Consider the following 14,544-nt stretch of genomic DNA (forward strand, 5'->3'; position numbering starts at 1 on the left):
GTGTTTCCTTTGTGACTGTGTACATTATGCATTTTAAGAATCAGTGGGAGAAGAGGGGAGCTACAGCAGACTGCCTGGACACAAAAAAAGCCTGAGAAAGCTTGGATTTGCCCAGGGCTGGGAAAGAGCTCTGTGCTAGGATCAGCTGGCAGCTGGAGAGCAGGGAGCTTCCTCCTGGATCTGCTGTGTTTGCTGCTCCTGGCCTGTTTCTGCCTCCTCTCCTGGGTCCCCAAGGGTTTCAGCTTAATTACTTCGCTATTTGCCCTCTGGTTCAGCTGTGGGAAGGGGGCGGCCTGCCTGATCTTTCCTAGAAGTCATATTCTCCCCAGATTCACTTTCTCTGGAGCTAGGGGAAGGGGCAGAGTGAGGGAGCAATGGGTGCCCTGCAAAGGAGTGAATCCATCTCCAGAGAGATGCTGGCCCCTGCTCCGGCCACACTTGCGGGGCCTCCTGGGGTCAAGGGTGTGTTGGAAACTGAAGGCCATGGAGGCCATCCAACAGGTTGCTCAAGGGCCCAGCTAGTGGGTCTTCTCCCCCCGGGACTGCAAGCTCCAGGGACTCTCAGACCACCAGGGAGAATGGGGCCACATGAGGAGAGGTGGGCAGAGCCTGGAATCGTGTCAAGGATCTGAAAGGCTGGCCTGTGATGGGGGGGTTGCCTTGCTTCTGCTTGCTCCCTAGAACCAGAACTGAGCCCGTGGCCCCAGGGCCCGGGAAGGAAGCTGCTTTTCCGGGTGATGCTCAGATCTAGAGGACCCCCAGAACTCACCTTCTGCTCTCCCATTCTGTGATTCTCTGTGACCTTAGCTTAGGAATACGTGACGCAACAAGGGGAGCTTGAGCCGACTGTGTTTGTGTCCAATGGTGCTGGGGACCTGCTTCGACCTTTGCCCTTCTCCAGCCTGGGACAAAAAAGGATTGCCATTGGGAATTCACTAAAGTGCTTCTTAACTCTACTGCGCAAATGTTTGCAGAGCACAGCCTGTGAGAGAACCGGTCCTGGTTCTGCGGCCCAAAGACCTGCAGTACCCTCCTAGCCGTGTGAACTTAGGCCGTTCACTTGACCTCCTGTTTCCATCTGTAAAATGGGGATAACAATAACTGCACCTCGTCCAGAGTGGTTGTGAGACTGGAAAAAATAGAACATTTTGGAAACCTTAAAACTCTACAAAAGTGCTAGTATTGTTATTTAATAAACAGCACTAAGTGAAAGAGTGGAAAAGCATTTATTAAACACCTACTGTGTGCCGAGCACTGAGTTAAGTGTTGAGGATCCAAACAGAAAAGCAAGAAAGGGACCACCCTCATATAATAACTCTTCTAGGGAGGATGGCCAAGGAGGGGGCTTCTGGTCTGAGAGGTTGCAGAGATGGTGAGTTACAGTACCAGGACTGGGGAGGACCCCCCCCCCCGTTTTCTCCCCCCCAGATTCCACCCCCTTCTTCCTCCTCCTCACTTTGCCTCTTACTTCTATACCTTCAACCAATCACAGCAGAGCTCTGGGCCTCGCTTTTCCCTTTCTGTAAAATGGGTGAAGTGGACACACACATAGATACACACACACACACACACACACACACACACACACACACACACACACACTCACACACACACCAAGGTTGTAAACAAGGAGTCTGGGGAAGGCTGGCTCCTAGATTCAGGGAAAGATGGGGTGGGGAGGAAGGAGGAGGGGTTTCTCCGTGGGGGCGGGGCTCCGAGGGAAGGAGGCGGGGCCTCGCCCGAAGTGCGAAGTTTCGCCGCAGCAGGCGGAGCTCGGGAGGCGGGGCTCCGGGCCCGGAGGGAGGGGCCTATGAAGGGGCGGGGCCTCCGGTGGTGCGCATCCCCCTCCCCTTCCTTGTCCTTCTCGCCCTCCCCCCAACTCCGGGTGTCCCCGTGACGAGGCAGCGCCGAGGTGCCGCCGGGCCGGCCCAGCCCAGCTCGGCCCGGAGCAGCCCAGCCCGGCGCAGCGCTGCGGTCCTGCCTGCGGCCAGGAGCGCCCCGGGGCTAGGTAAGGGGCAAACCCGGGGCGGCCAGAAGGGTGGGCGGGGCTGGCGGGCCGCAGGGGGGGCGGGGGAGGGAGGGGGCGGCGGGGGGCGGCGGGCTCCCGCGGGGAGCTGCGTAGCTGCGCGGCTCTCCCGCGGCCGTCCCCGCTCGGCTCCCGCCTCCCCCGCCAGTCTCGGGGTGCGCGGCTCGGGCCGCCCCCCCTCCCTCCCGCGCGCGTCCCCTGCGTGGCCGTGTTTCCCAAACAGGTTCCCTGCAGGAGGGCGAGTCTGCTGCAGCCTCAGCTCAGGGCGCACCGGGAGGGTCAGAGGAGGAGAGATGAGGGTAAGAGCGGCCCCCAGCCCGCCCGGACGCCCCCGCGCACGGGGGCACCTGGGCAGGGGACCCCGGGCCGGGCTCTGGAGGGCGGGAGGCCCGTGGAGGGGAGGCGGGAGGGAGCCGCCAGCCAGAGGCAGAGATAAATGAGGGGAGACGGAGGGAGAGACAGAGAGACACAGAGAGACGGGGAGAAAGGGGCAGAGATAGGGAGAAATGGGGAGAGACAGGGAGACACAGGGAGAGATAGGGGGAGAGGGGAGGAGGCAGAGAGATGGGAGCACGGAGGAGTCCTGCAAGGCCGGGGGCAGACGCTATTCCCCAAGTGCTTTGGCCAGGAGAAGGCCGAGGGCCGCTGGGGGGGGCCCAGATCGTCCCCCGCGAGGCCCCCGTCCCCAGCCAGGCCAGGCCACATGTAGCCCCACAGCTGCACTCCCTCTGTCCAGGCATCCCCTTCCCTCTCTCCCCCTCCCCCATTACCATGGTAACTAGGCAGCTGGGGGAGGCAAAGGCGGCAGTGTTGTCATGGTGATGGGGGAGGTGAAAGGGCCCCCTTTCAGAAGGGGGAGGCCGGGGGCCGGGCCCCAGATGGTGGCCAACCGTCTGAGCAGCTTTCTCTCCTCCTTGGATCTGTGGTAGGATGGTGTTGGAAGGCAGCACTGACGTGGGGACCCCAGGCTCCCTGGGCCTCCGGCAGACCAGCGTCAAAGCCCCCCGAATCCTTCCCGCTCCTCCTTCGGACACTTTACTGCTGGGCAAGGAGCCTGTCAAATATGGGGAACTCATCGTGCTGGGGTGAGGGCCCGGAGCTAGAGGCCTGGGATGGGGAGTGGGAGATGAGGGGTCGGTACCCACAAAGACCCCGGGGGCCCCATGGAGAACAGGAACTTTCTACCCTTCCTCAGGCTGAGGCTAAGAACTTACTTTAGAAAACGTTCAAGGCAGGAAAGGAATTCGGTTCATCCCATTCACTTTACAGAAGGGTAAACTGAGGCCCAAAGAGAGGGAGTGATGCTCAAGCTCATGTACTCCACGGGTGGCAGAGCAAAGTCTAGAACCCATGCCTCCTGGCTCCTGGTTCCTTCCTCTCTCCCATGCTGCTGCTTTTTTGGTTGAGTTCTGGAACCTCCTGACCCCTGTTTGGGGGCCAGTTTCAGAGAACAATGGGAAATGATCGGGCGGGAGGGGGGGCTCTGAGGGAGAAGGTCCACCTTGATGGGTGAGCAGGGAAGGATCTCGAGGGGGGAAGTGTTGGAGTCGGGCCACCAAGGAGGGATGGGAGGGCCTCTCCTACCAAGGGACCAGCTTGGGTCAAAGGCAAGGGCGGGACAGAGCAGAGGCTCCGAGTGCCCAGAGGGATTTGGGAGGAAGTGATGCTTGAAGGGAAGAATGAATCAAATGGCAAAGGATCTTAGAACCCAGAAGTCGACTTTAGTCACTAGGCAATGGGGAGCCACAGAAGACTTGAGCAGAGACATACCAGGTCTGTGAGGACTGGTTGGTGCCCACGTTCTCACTATGCTAGACTCGAGTTGCGGCGTGTGTGACTGTGGCCGATCAGACCACATGAGCTCCGAGTGCCCGCCACGGGTCAGACACAGATACGGATAAGGAAGATTATTCTGGTAGTGGGCTGAAGGATGGAAAGGCCGGGGGGAGGGGTGCTGGCCAGGAGGCCATCACAGGAGTCCAGGAGGGAGGCAAAGCGAGGCTGAGCTGGAGAAGAGGCCGTGGGAAGAAAGTGGAGGCCACCGGTGAAGGATTTTGTGGAGGTGAGAATGGTAGGACCTGTAGCTGACTGGGGAGGGTGAGGGTAGGGGAAGACAGCTGAGAGGGAAAGCAATGGGTGCTGGCGCCCCAGGCGGAAGTCGGCCCTCGAGACAAGCAGAGGAGGGGGAACAGGCCGAGTCTCTTCCTAGCTTCTCCTCCTGCTGCCTCCACAGCTCACTGAGGGCCTTCCCAGTGCGGGAGTTAAACCAGCGGGCTAGCCCAGGCTCACTCTGCCTTTGTCTCCCCACAGCTACAACGGGTCCCTGGCCAGCGGAGACAAGGGTCGCCGTCGCAGCCGCCTGGCGCTGAGCCGCAGGCCCCAGGCCAACGGGGTGAAGCCCGACGTGGTCCACCACATCTCCACCCCCCTCGTGTCCAAAGTAAGGCTCGGCCTCCTCTCCTTGGCCCCTCGCCCTGCTCTTCTCTCCCCAGAGGTCCTGCCCCCTCGCTAGGGAAGCTGGAGGGACTGGCTGGGCCCGGGGCAGTGACCAGGGCTTCTCATCCCCAGGCGCTGAGTAACCGGGGCCAGCACAGCATCTCCTACACGCTGTCCCGGAGCCACTCGGTCATCGTGGAGTATACCCACGACAATGACACAGACATGTTCCAGGTATGGCTCTTCCCCTTCCCTCCTTCCCTCCCTTCTTCCCTCCCTTCTTTCCTTTTTTCCTTCCTTCCTTTTCTCTCTCCTTTCTTCACTCTCTTCTTCCTTTCCTTCCTCCCTCCCCTTCTCTTTTCCTTTCTCCCTCCCTTCTTCCCTCACTCCCTCCCTCCCTTCCTTCTTTCCTTTCTTCCTTCCTTCCTTTTCTCTCTCCTTTCTTTACTCTCTTCTTCCTTTCCTTCCTCCCTCCCCTTCTCTTTTCCTTTCTCCCTCCCTTCTTCCCTCACTCCCTCCCTCCCTTCCTTCCTTCCTGTCTTCCTTCTTCCCTCCCTCCCTTTCTTCCTTCCTTCCTCTTTTCCTCTCTTCTTCCCTCCACCCTTTACTTACTTCCTTCTTCCCTCCATCCCTTTCTTCTTTTCTTCTTTCTCCCTCCCTTATTTCCTTCCTCACTCCTTCCTTCCTTCTTTCCTTCCTTCCTTCCTTCCTTCCTTCCTTCCTTCCTTCCTTCCTTCCTTCCTTCCTTCCTTCCTTCCTTCCTAAGTGGCCCATAGATTAGAGAAGACACAACTCTTGCTTTCCTGAAGTTGACGATTTCATAAAGAACAGTAGGGGAGGGGCAGCTAGGTATCACAGTGAATAGAGCACCAGCCTTGAATTCAGGAGGATGCAAGTTCAAATCTGGTCTCAGATACTTAACACTTCCTAGCTGTGTGACCCTGGGCAAGTCACTTAACCCCAGCCTCAGGAAAAAAAAAAAAAGAATGGTAGGGGTTAAGACCAATGCTCAGCAGGTCCAGGTGTGGGATGATGGGAGTAACTTAGGAGGACTTAGTCATGAGTGTGTCTGAAGCAACAAGTCTTTATCCAGGGCTGATTCTCCTCAGTCTAGTGCTAAATGTTATGGGAGAGATAAACAATTTAAATTCAGTTCACATTCAGAAGCTGCCCTGTGCTAAGCACTAGGGAGGGTGAAAGCGGTCCTGCCCTCCCTGGGTTTTGAGTCTAATCAGGCCGGAAGTTGTGAAGAAGAGCACACCAGCCGAGGAGAGTAGGGAGGACTTCCTGGAGGAGGACTTTGAGAGACAGCCAGCTGGTGGCTTAGTTGGAGCTCTATACTTCAAAGCAAGAAAACCTGAATTCAAATCTTGCCTCAGACACTTACGTGGGCTAGTCACTTAGCCTCTGCTTCCTCATTTGTAAAATGGGATCATAATTGTACCCATCCCACGGGGGGGGGGGGGGGTTCTTGTGAGGCTCAAATGAAATAACACAAGTCAAGTACTTCACAAATGTTAGATTATGAAGGAAGGGAGTAGGAGGAGAATCTTTCTGTTGTCAAGGGAGTCGACTGCTTCCCTAAGTATCACTTTCTTTCTCTGAGCCTCGATTTTTGTATCTGTCATATGGGGATAATAACAATCTCGCTGCCTCTCTCCTAGGGTTGGTTGGAGGAAAGCACTCCATAAATCATACCTCATTTGAAAAAGAGGAGTCATTCTAGGCAGAGTAGTTAGTGGAAAGGAAAAGAGCCTGGGAGTCAACACATGGGTCCAAAAGCTTGACTTTGTCACAAAAGATGAAACAAATGATTTCTATAAAATTAAAAAGCTTTTGCATAAATAAAATCAATGCAACTAGTAAAAGACAGGAAGCAGTTGGACTGGGAAAAAGTCTTTTCCTCCAATATCTCTGGGAAAGGTTTGATACAAGGGCTATAAAAAACCAAGAGCTATTCCTCAGTAGCTGAGTAATCCAAGGCGGTAAGCCAACAGCCCTGGAGTCCAAGCCCTACTTCTCACTACTTGTGTGACTTTGGGTAAGAAGCTTTAGCTTCCTGGGCCTGATTTCCTCAATGAGGGGAAATCCTAGCCCTAAAACTCTGACCCTCCAATATAGCTCCAAGTCCCCGTGACCTTGGGTCCCCTCCATCCCTCTTTAGAGGAACCCTGCCACATCCTGGTGGGGAGAAAATTGCTGAATGGCTCCCGGTAGAAGGTGGGAGATCCTGAGGGAGAAGGGAGGCAATGCTGGACTTGGAGAGGAGGGACCTGGCTGGTCCTCTGGGCCCCGGTCTTGGTCCTGTCTTCCCTCCCTGTTGGGAGGAAAGACTTTCGAATCCTTCCCATCGAGTAGAAGTGGGTACTGGACTGGGTCAGTGTTGTTGGTCTGTGAGCCTCCTCCATAGTCACCGATGTTCTCTATCCCCCCCCCCACCTGCTTCCCTGGTGGACGGGGCGGGGGGGAGTGGGGACTCACAGATCGGCCGCTCTACGGAGAACATGATCGACTTTGTGGTCACTGACACGACCCCGGGGGGAGTAGCCGGGGAGGGCCCCGCTGCCCAGAGCACCATCTCAAGGTATGCCTGCCGGGTCATCTGTGAGCGCTGGCCCCCCTACACTGCACGGATCTATGCCGCTGGATTTGATGCTTCCAGCAACATCTTCCTTGGAGTGAGTGAGTCCCACAGGGACGGACTCGGGGCTGGAGGGGGGGGTGATACGAGGGTTGGGGGACGGCCTTGGAGAATTATGGCACCCACAGAGCAGACAGGGGCAGGGCCTGCTTAGGCTTGGGGGGGATGTGGTTCCTGGGATCCAGACGGGACCAGTCGATTCCCCCTTGGAATCAATACATTTCAGGGACTTCCTATTACCTCGAGGGCCAAATACAGACTTCTTCCTGGCCTTCAACACCCATGAGATCCTGATGGAACCTTCCTTTCCTCCTAAATTCCCCTATTCACCCTCTAAGATTTCTTCACAGCACCCATAGCAGCCTATTTCTCACCTCTTTTTCTTTGTACGAATTGTCCCTCATGTTTAGCTAGTCCTCCCCCCTCCCCTCTGCCTTTTACCCAGAAGCCTTTTCTGATCCTCCTCCACCACCAGCACTTTGTTTTGCTTCTACCAACATATATGTGCCCCCTCCATAAAACTTCCCTGAGTATCATCTCCATGAAAGTGGGGACTATTTCATTGATCACCAGAGTCTAGTGCTGGGCCTGGAACATAGTAGGTGCTTAATAAAGTCAATGATCATTCAACAAACGGTAAGCTTCTACTGTATGCAGAACACTATGATAGATTTTGAGAGAAAGGGTTCACATGCAAATGTGAAATTGAGACAAGATATCCCTGCCCTTGGGAGTATGGAACTGAGGAGGGGGGGTCAAATGCAAATAAAGAAGTCATTTAGCCCTGGATAGAGCACCAGCCTTAAATTCAAGAGGACCCAAGTTCAAATCTGGTCTCAGACACTTAATACTTCCTAGCTGTGTGACCCTGGGCAAGTCACTTTACCCCAGCCTCAAAAAAAAAAAAAAAAAAAAAAGAAAAAGAAAAAAAAGAAGTCATATAGCCAACATTTCATGCTCAGTGTACCAGGCAGGTACAGAGTGCTCTGTGAGTAGGAAGGGGGAGGTTGTTACTGACCAAATAGGGATCCCATCTTCCTTTGGGAGGAGGCCCTGAACAACAATGAGACTTCAGCAATTCAGTTTGACATTTATTACATACCTACTGTGTGTAAAGTACTTACTGGGGTCTAGGAAGGCAGGAACAAAACCCCTGGCCTCAAGGGGAATATCACAAAGTCAGGAAATATATGATGGGGATGGCTATCATAATAGAGAGACGCAGTAGAGGAACTCTAGGTAAATTTGAGGAGGGGCCTTCCTCAAGGAAGGCTTCTTAGTGAAGCCTGAGCTCAACCTGAAGGGAAAAAAGGATTACTAAAGGTAATCAGGACAATCAATCAATCCATAAACATTTATTAAACACTTACTGTATGCCAGGCCCTGTGCTAAGTGCTGAGGATGCAAAAAGTAGCAAAAGGCAGTCCCCTCACTCTAATGGGAGCAGGGGATCAGTCTGGAGCCTGGATTCATGAATCCCTGGCCCAAAAGGGAGGGAGAACGTTCCAGACAGGGACCAGGCTGCCCAGAATTGGCACCTCAGAGAGTGTGACTGCTTCTCCCCGGTACCAGGAGCGGGCAGCTAAGTGGCGGACTCCCGATGGGCTGATGGACGGCCTGACCACCAATGGTGTTCTGGTGATGCACCCTGCCGGCGGCTTCTCCGAGGGCTCCATGCCTGGTGTCTGGAGGGAAATCTCTGTTTGCGGAAACGTGTATACTCTGCGGGATAGCCGCTCTGCCCAGCAGCGGGGGAAGCTGGTAGGGGTCTGCACCCTCTCTCCTGCAGCTGGGGATGGGTTCGGTCACCCTGGGCCCCCTAGGGACTCCTGGGACTTCAGGGACTTCAGGGATGGCTGCCCTCTGACCCTTGTGTCCATCCAGAATCTCAGTCCATGGCAGGCAGGAGACAGCTCCGCGCGGGTTGGGGGCAGAGGAGCAAGGAGGCAGTCTTTATGAGAAATCTCTTTCCTAAGTCAGAAAGCCAGGCTCAGAACCCAGGGAACTCGGGCAGGTGCTAAATACCCTATTGTATCATTTCACAAAAAGGAATAGAATATCAAACTGGGAGGGACCTTAGAACTTGGAACATGTGAACTAGGAAAGACTTTAGAACCTGGAATTTTAGAGCTGGGAGAACATGGAATATCTGACCTACAGGGAGTTTAGAACATGGAATGTCAGAGATTGGAGAGGGATCTTAGAACATGCAATGTAGAATTTGGAATGTTAGAGTCGGGAGAGTTCTTGGAACATGGCATATCTGTCCTATAGAGAGCTTAGAACATGGAATAACAAGAAGTAGGAGAGGAACCTTAGAATTTGGAATGTTAGAGCCAGAAAGGTCCTAGAACATGGAATGTCATGGAGCTTAGAATATCAGCACATGAAAATGTCAGAGTGTGGGGAGAGCGAGCCTTAGAACGATTTCCTCCCTTGTAAAAATGCAGTTTCTAATGTCAGTGCCATCAGCAGAGGGTCAGGGGAGATCACGGGCATGAAGGCCTGCAGGACTGAGATAAATAGATGAGGCTCCTCTGTCAGCAGTTCGACGTGCAGCCCGAACAGGCAGGCTTGGCAGGGACAAAGCCCAGAAGGAATTGGGGCTACAGGCCTGCTGGTTTCCTGGGCTTTAGAGCAGGATTATACTTGGAGAGCCCTCTAGGCCAATACATTTTCCAAATGGAGAAACTGAGACCCTGAGAGAGGAAAGTCAAAGAATCAAGAAGTGGTAAGGGACCTCAGCTGAAGGGTGAAGGAAATCCCCACCATGGGGTCATATCCTTTGCTCCAACTTTATTTGCATAATTGCTTTCCAAATGGTTGTACCATTTCATAGGTCCACCAACAATATATTAGTATGCCTATCTTTCCACAACCTTTCCATTGTGTTTTATTTCCAGAATAACCCAATGATTGCAGGTGTCAGAGAGGACTCTGTCCTATGTAGGGCCTCTCTTTCACCAGGTCCCTGATTATGTAGTCCATATTGATCTATACCTGCTGGCCTAGAAAACTCCATTCTCCATACTGCCAGATACTAGCTGCCCCCAGGGATTCCTTCCTCTCTGGACAAGTAGAATTTTCAAGCACCAACCCTGCCTCAGACCTCATCTGGTGTATTCCTTTTCATTGATCATCTCTTTTCACCCAAAGAAGCAGTCATCAGTGGAACCCCTACCATCTCCACAATAAGGCTGCTTCCTTTCCCTCGGTCTTTCAATGTTTTCCCCTCCTCTTCACCCACTCCCTATAGACTCCTCTCTTTCTGAGACCACAGAGGTCCCCTTCCCCTTATTGCCAATCTTTGATTTGACCTGGTCCATCACTCCCTTCTCTTTATCCCCCTGCTCTCCTCCCCCTTTATGAACCCTCCCATGTTGTAATGTAGTCCCTCAAAAGCAGCATTCTCCCGGAGCGAGAGGTGTCTTCAGGTTCTGTCCATATTATGTCACTTCACTGATGCTCTATCAGATTTCTGTCCTCACCCGTGTCTCTTTGTGAACTTTTAGGAAGAAATCACTTTCTGGTCTCCCTATTATCACTATTGCTATTGTTTCCCTTGTCTGCTGTATTTATTCACCTTTTCTGCATTTCTATTTTTTGGGGCATTTGAGAACTCTCTTCAATTCTGTTTTTCTTTTCCTATAAATGTTTCAAGCTCTTCTTTATTAGTGAACTTTCATTTTTGGTTCTACATGGTTAAGCTCAAGATTTGCAGGATAAGTCACTCTGGACTGCATCTTGAGCTCCTGTTCTTCAGAAAATGTTATTCCATTCTCTCCTTCTTTTCTAGTGGACGCAGAATAGTCTTGCTTTGTCCAAATACTTTTCCCTTTGTATTTGAAGTTTATACCCTTGTTTTTGTTTTTGTTTTTGTTTTTTTCTGGAGGCAATCTAAATTCTTTCATTTGGAATTTTATTTTCTATGTTTAGAAGTTCTAGTGATTTTTTCAATTATTTATTTCATTATGGTGTTGAATTTTTATTGTCATGTTCTTCTGAGAAACTTATAATCCTTAGATTGCACATTCTATCTCTAAGATCCATAATTGTGTTTGCATGGTAAGCATTTTTTTCTTTTATTGTTCTTGGTTGTTTTTTTTTTTTTCTAGATTGACTTTTACTTTTATGTGTTTGCATTCCCATTCTGTTCTCTTTTGTTTCTTTGGTGAGGTTTGCCATTACGGGTCTAATTTTCCTACTCTGTTCATTATTTTTGTTGGGCAGGCTCATAATTCTCATTTCTCTTTTAAACCACCTAAGAATAGCATGGTGTGGTTCCATGTTTTCAGCTTCCACAGTATCCATTGTTAAACCTTTTTTTCTTAATTTGGCAGTAGTTATTCACAGATGTCTGAACCCATTTATCTAGAGGCTGTTACTGTTTTTCTATTTATCCGTTTATGTTCAAGGTCTTTGAGTTTTCTTCTTTCTGAGCTTTAGTACTTAGTGCTTTTCCCCCTTAATTTTCCTTATCACTTACTTCCTGACTCCTGCCCCTCTGATTATGTCCTTGGATCTCCTAGCCTTACTGACAGCTAGTGGGAGGTGACAGAGGGAAATTGAGCAAATTTAGTTCCTCAGTGATTGAAGGGTTTTTTTTTTTTTTTTTTAACATTCTTTTGAATTCTGGATGTCCCAGACCATGAAGACCCTTGATGTTGCTTCATCTTTGGTGCATAATTTCTATTTGTAGAGGTTTGAGAGATCCTGGGGATCCAAGAAAATATTTACCATCTTGTTGCTAATGTGACCCAGAATTAATGCTCACTGAATTTCCTTGGTTTTCTGGACCAGGTTAGGTAAGAGTTTAGTAGACTAAGGGAAAGGAGATCATTTCAAGCATCAGGAGCAATTGTAGGCATTGAAGGCAGGGCCCTATACAAGGGCCATGTAATGGGTAGAATGGAAGATTAGACAGGAAATATGGCAAATAGTGACTTGGAAGCAGCCTTGGGTTTACGAGTCAGGTACTGAGCTTCCGGCTTGGTGGCTTATTAGCCAAATGCCTTTCCTCCTAGTCCAGGGCTCTTTGCTAGTGCCCGGCACTGCCTGTAATGCTGCTAAGCTACATCCCGGAGCTCTTCCCTCTCTAACTGTGTCACTGCCTTCCCCAGGTGGAGAACGAGTCCAATGTGCTTCGGGATGGCTCCCTTATCGACCTGTGTGGGGCCACCCTCTTATGGCGCACTCCAGCTGGCCTCCTTCGGGCGCCCACCCTGAAGCAGCTGGAGGCCCAGAGGCAGGAAGCTAATGCGGCCCGTCCCCAGTGCCCCGTGGGGCTCAGCACCCTGGCTTTTCCCAGTCCAGCCCGAGGCCGAGATGTTCCCGACAAGCAGCAGCCATGGGTGTATGTACGCTGTGGTCACGTCCACGGCTACCACAGCTGGGGCTGCCGGCGGGAGCGGGGTCCACAGGAGCGTGAGTGCCCTCTGTGCCGCCTGGTGGGGCCCTATGTGCCCTTGTGGCTGGGCCAAGAGGCAGGGCTGTGTCTGGACCCTGGGCCCCCAAGCCATGCCTTTGCACCCTGTGGCCATGTTTGCTCCGAGAAGACGGCCCGCTATTGGGCCCAGACCCCGCTGCCCCACGGCACCCATGCCTTCCATGCCGCCTGTCCCTTCTGTGGGGCCTGGCTTACAGGGGAGAATGGCTGTGTCCGCCTTATCTTCCAGGGCCCGCTGGACTAAGGCAGGAGTGAGACTCTCCTGGCCCCAGACTGAGGTCCCCCAGCTCTGGGACCCAGGTCTCTTACCTCCTGCTGTATCAGATTGGAGAGAGGGGATGGCCGTCTGGGGCTGTCGTGCTGGGACTGAAAGACGTCTCTAGCTCTGGCTGCACTGACTGGTGATGTCTGTGAGATGAAGTGGTTCCCCCCGAGGACGTCTGCCTGGATAGGCATTTAGACTGAGGGGGGTCCAGGTGGGGGAGGGACACAGATCCGATTCCCTGATCTGCATCAGCCTCCAGCAATGGCTCCCCTGGACTGGCCAAGGGGAGAGGTCTCTGTGGCTTCCCCCGCATTCACCATCTGGTGGACAAAGTCCCTGGCGCCCGGATTTTCCCTCTTGCTTCATCAGATCCAACGTCCAGGCTGCTCCCGGGGACGCCTCCGCCCCGCACGTCTCCCATCATGCCGTGTAACACTGTGCTCTGGCAGAAGGGAAGGAGGGAATCTGGGAGGGTGGCATCCCCTCCCCCCCGCCCTACCGTGCTGCTCACCCCTGGCAGAAGAGTCATCCTAGGCCTGAGCCCTTTGCCAGCTCCAGCTGCTCAGATTTCCTGCTGCTATTCCCCGGGTCTCTTTATAAACCTCACTGCTCGGCTGTCCTTCTCTGGTGTCCTTTGCTGATCATGGGGGGAGGGAGGGACCCAGAGAATGAAGCCAAATGAACCTCTCCCTGACCACCAGGAGGAGTGCTGGGAGATGGCGAATGAGAGCCATTTGAAAGGGAAGAATCATGGGGAAAGCCCAACCGGATAAGCCCTGAGCTCTAGAGCTGATCAGGAGTGGAAAGCCCCCCTTCTCTGCCCTCCCAGCATGCAGGGGCCCAGCCTGTCCTAGGTTACATGGTATGCACAAGGTCCACAATCAGCTCTGACACCTCTGGGTCCTTGATAGCTTCCCCAGGTATGTCTAAGTTGTGTGCCTGCATCTGGGGCTGTGACCTGGAAGAGACTCAAATTGCTAATCAAGAAAGAGAAAGACACGGGTCATCTCCCTACCAAGAGGAGAGTGATGGAGGCTTGGCTGAGAGATTTGAGTATCACGTGCAAGTTGTCTCTATGGGGCAATAAGAAGCCTCTGCCCTGGTCCCTATCTTTGTGGAGCCCCCAGTGGAGGGAGGGAGCTGTGTTCAATACACACATAATCAGATAATCCCAACAGGCAACAGCAACACTGTTGCTGCTGATGTTTGTGCCTGTGCTGAGCAGCCCTAAAGATGTCCTTGTGGAACCGGGGGCAAGGTTGGTGAGGTGAGACTGGTGGGGAAGAGCTCAGAACATGGCCTCACAGTAGTAACAAAGGCCTCAGGATTCAACAAGTCTGCTGCTGGAGCTGAAGCACAATGGGGTTCAATAGGATCAGTGAGCTCATTGGCGAGCAGCTTCTGAGAGCAGTAAGCATGCCAGATGCCCACGTTTATTCTTGCTAAACCAGTTTCTAGTCTATTGTTGTTGTCCAGTCATTTAAGTTTTGTCTGGCCATGACCCCATTTGGGATTTTCTTGGCAAAGATACTGGAGTGCTTTGCCTTTTCCTTCTCTAGCTCATTTTACAAATGAGGAAACTGAGGCAAGTAGGATGAGTGACTTGCCCGGAGTCACACAGCTAGAAAGTATATGATGTCAGATGATTCTTTTTGACTCTGTATCCGCTGCAGCACCACCTAGCTGCCCATCTATGCTGAGAATATATTCATAGTTCTCTAATCTTTCAG

General features: G+C 52.6%; 1 protein-coding gene across 3 annotated transcripts; it reads left to right on the forward strand.

Annotated features, from left to right (window-relative positions):
• Positions 1-1,812: 1,812 nt before the first annotated feature.
• On the forward strand, positions 1,813-13,433 carry PELI3 (pellino E3 ubiquitin protein ligase family member 3). Of its 3 annotated transcripts, none has more exons than XM_074275697.1 (8): positions 1,813-2,008; positions 2,250-2,325; positions 2,956-3,111; positions 4,337-4,466; positions 4,595-4,696; positions 6,946-7,140; positions 8,676-8,864; positions 12,224-13,433. In XM_074275697.1, the coding sequence occupies exons 3-8, from the start codon at positions 2,957-2,959 to the stop codon at positions 12,791-12,793; spliced, it is 1,341 nt and encodes a 446-aa protein (XP_074131798.1). In that variant the 5' UTR covers positions 1,813-2,008; positions 2,250-2,325; position 2,956; the 3' UTR covers positions 12,794-13,433. The 3 variants fall into 3 exon arrangements, with proteins under 3 accessions (XP_074131798.1, XP_074131801.1, XP_074131799.1); XM_074275700.1 differs by having other exon boundaries at positions 1,869-2,008; positions 2,261-2,325; XM_074275698.1 differs by lacking the exon at positions 1,813-2,008 and having other exon boundaries at positions 2,075-2,325.
• The last annotated feature ends 1,111 nt before the right edge of the window (positions 13,434-14,544 follow it).

Source organism: Sminthopsis crassicaudata, chromosome 6 (genome assembly GCF_048593235.1).
Source record: "Sminthopsis crassicaudata isolate SCR6 chromosome 6, ASM4859323v1, whole genome shotgun sequence".
In the NCBI taxonomy this organism is placed as follows: Eukaryota; Metazoa; Chordata; class Mammalia; order Dasyuromorphia; family Dasyuridae; genus Sminthopsis; species Sminthopsis crassicaudata.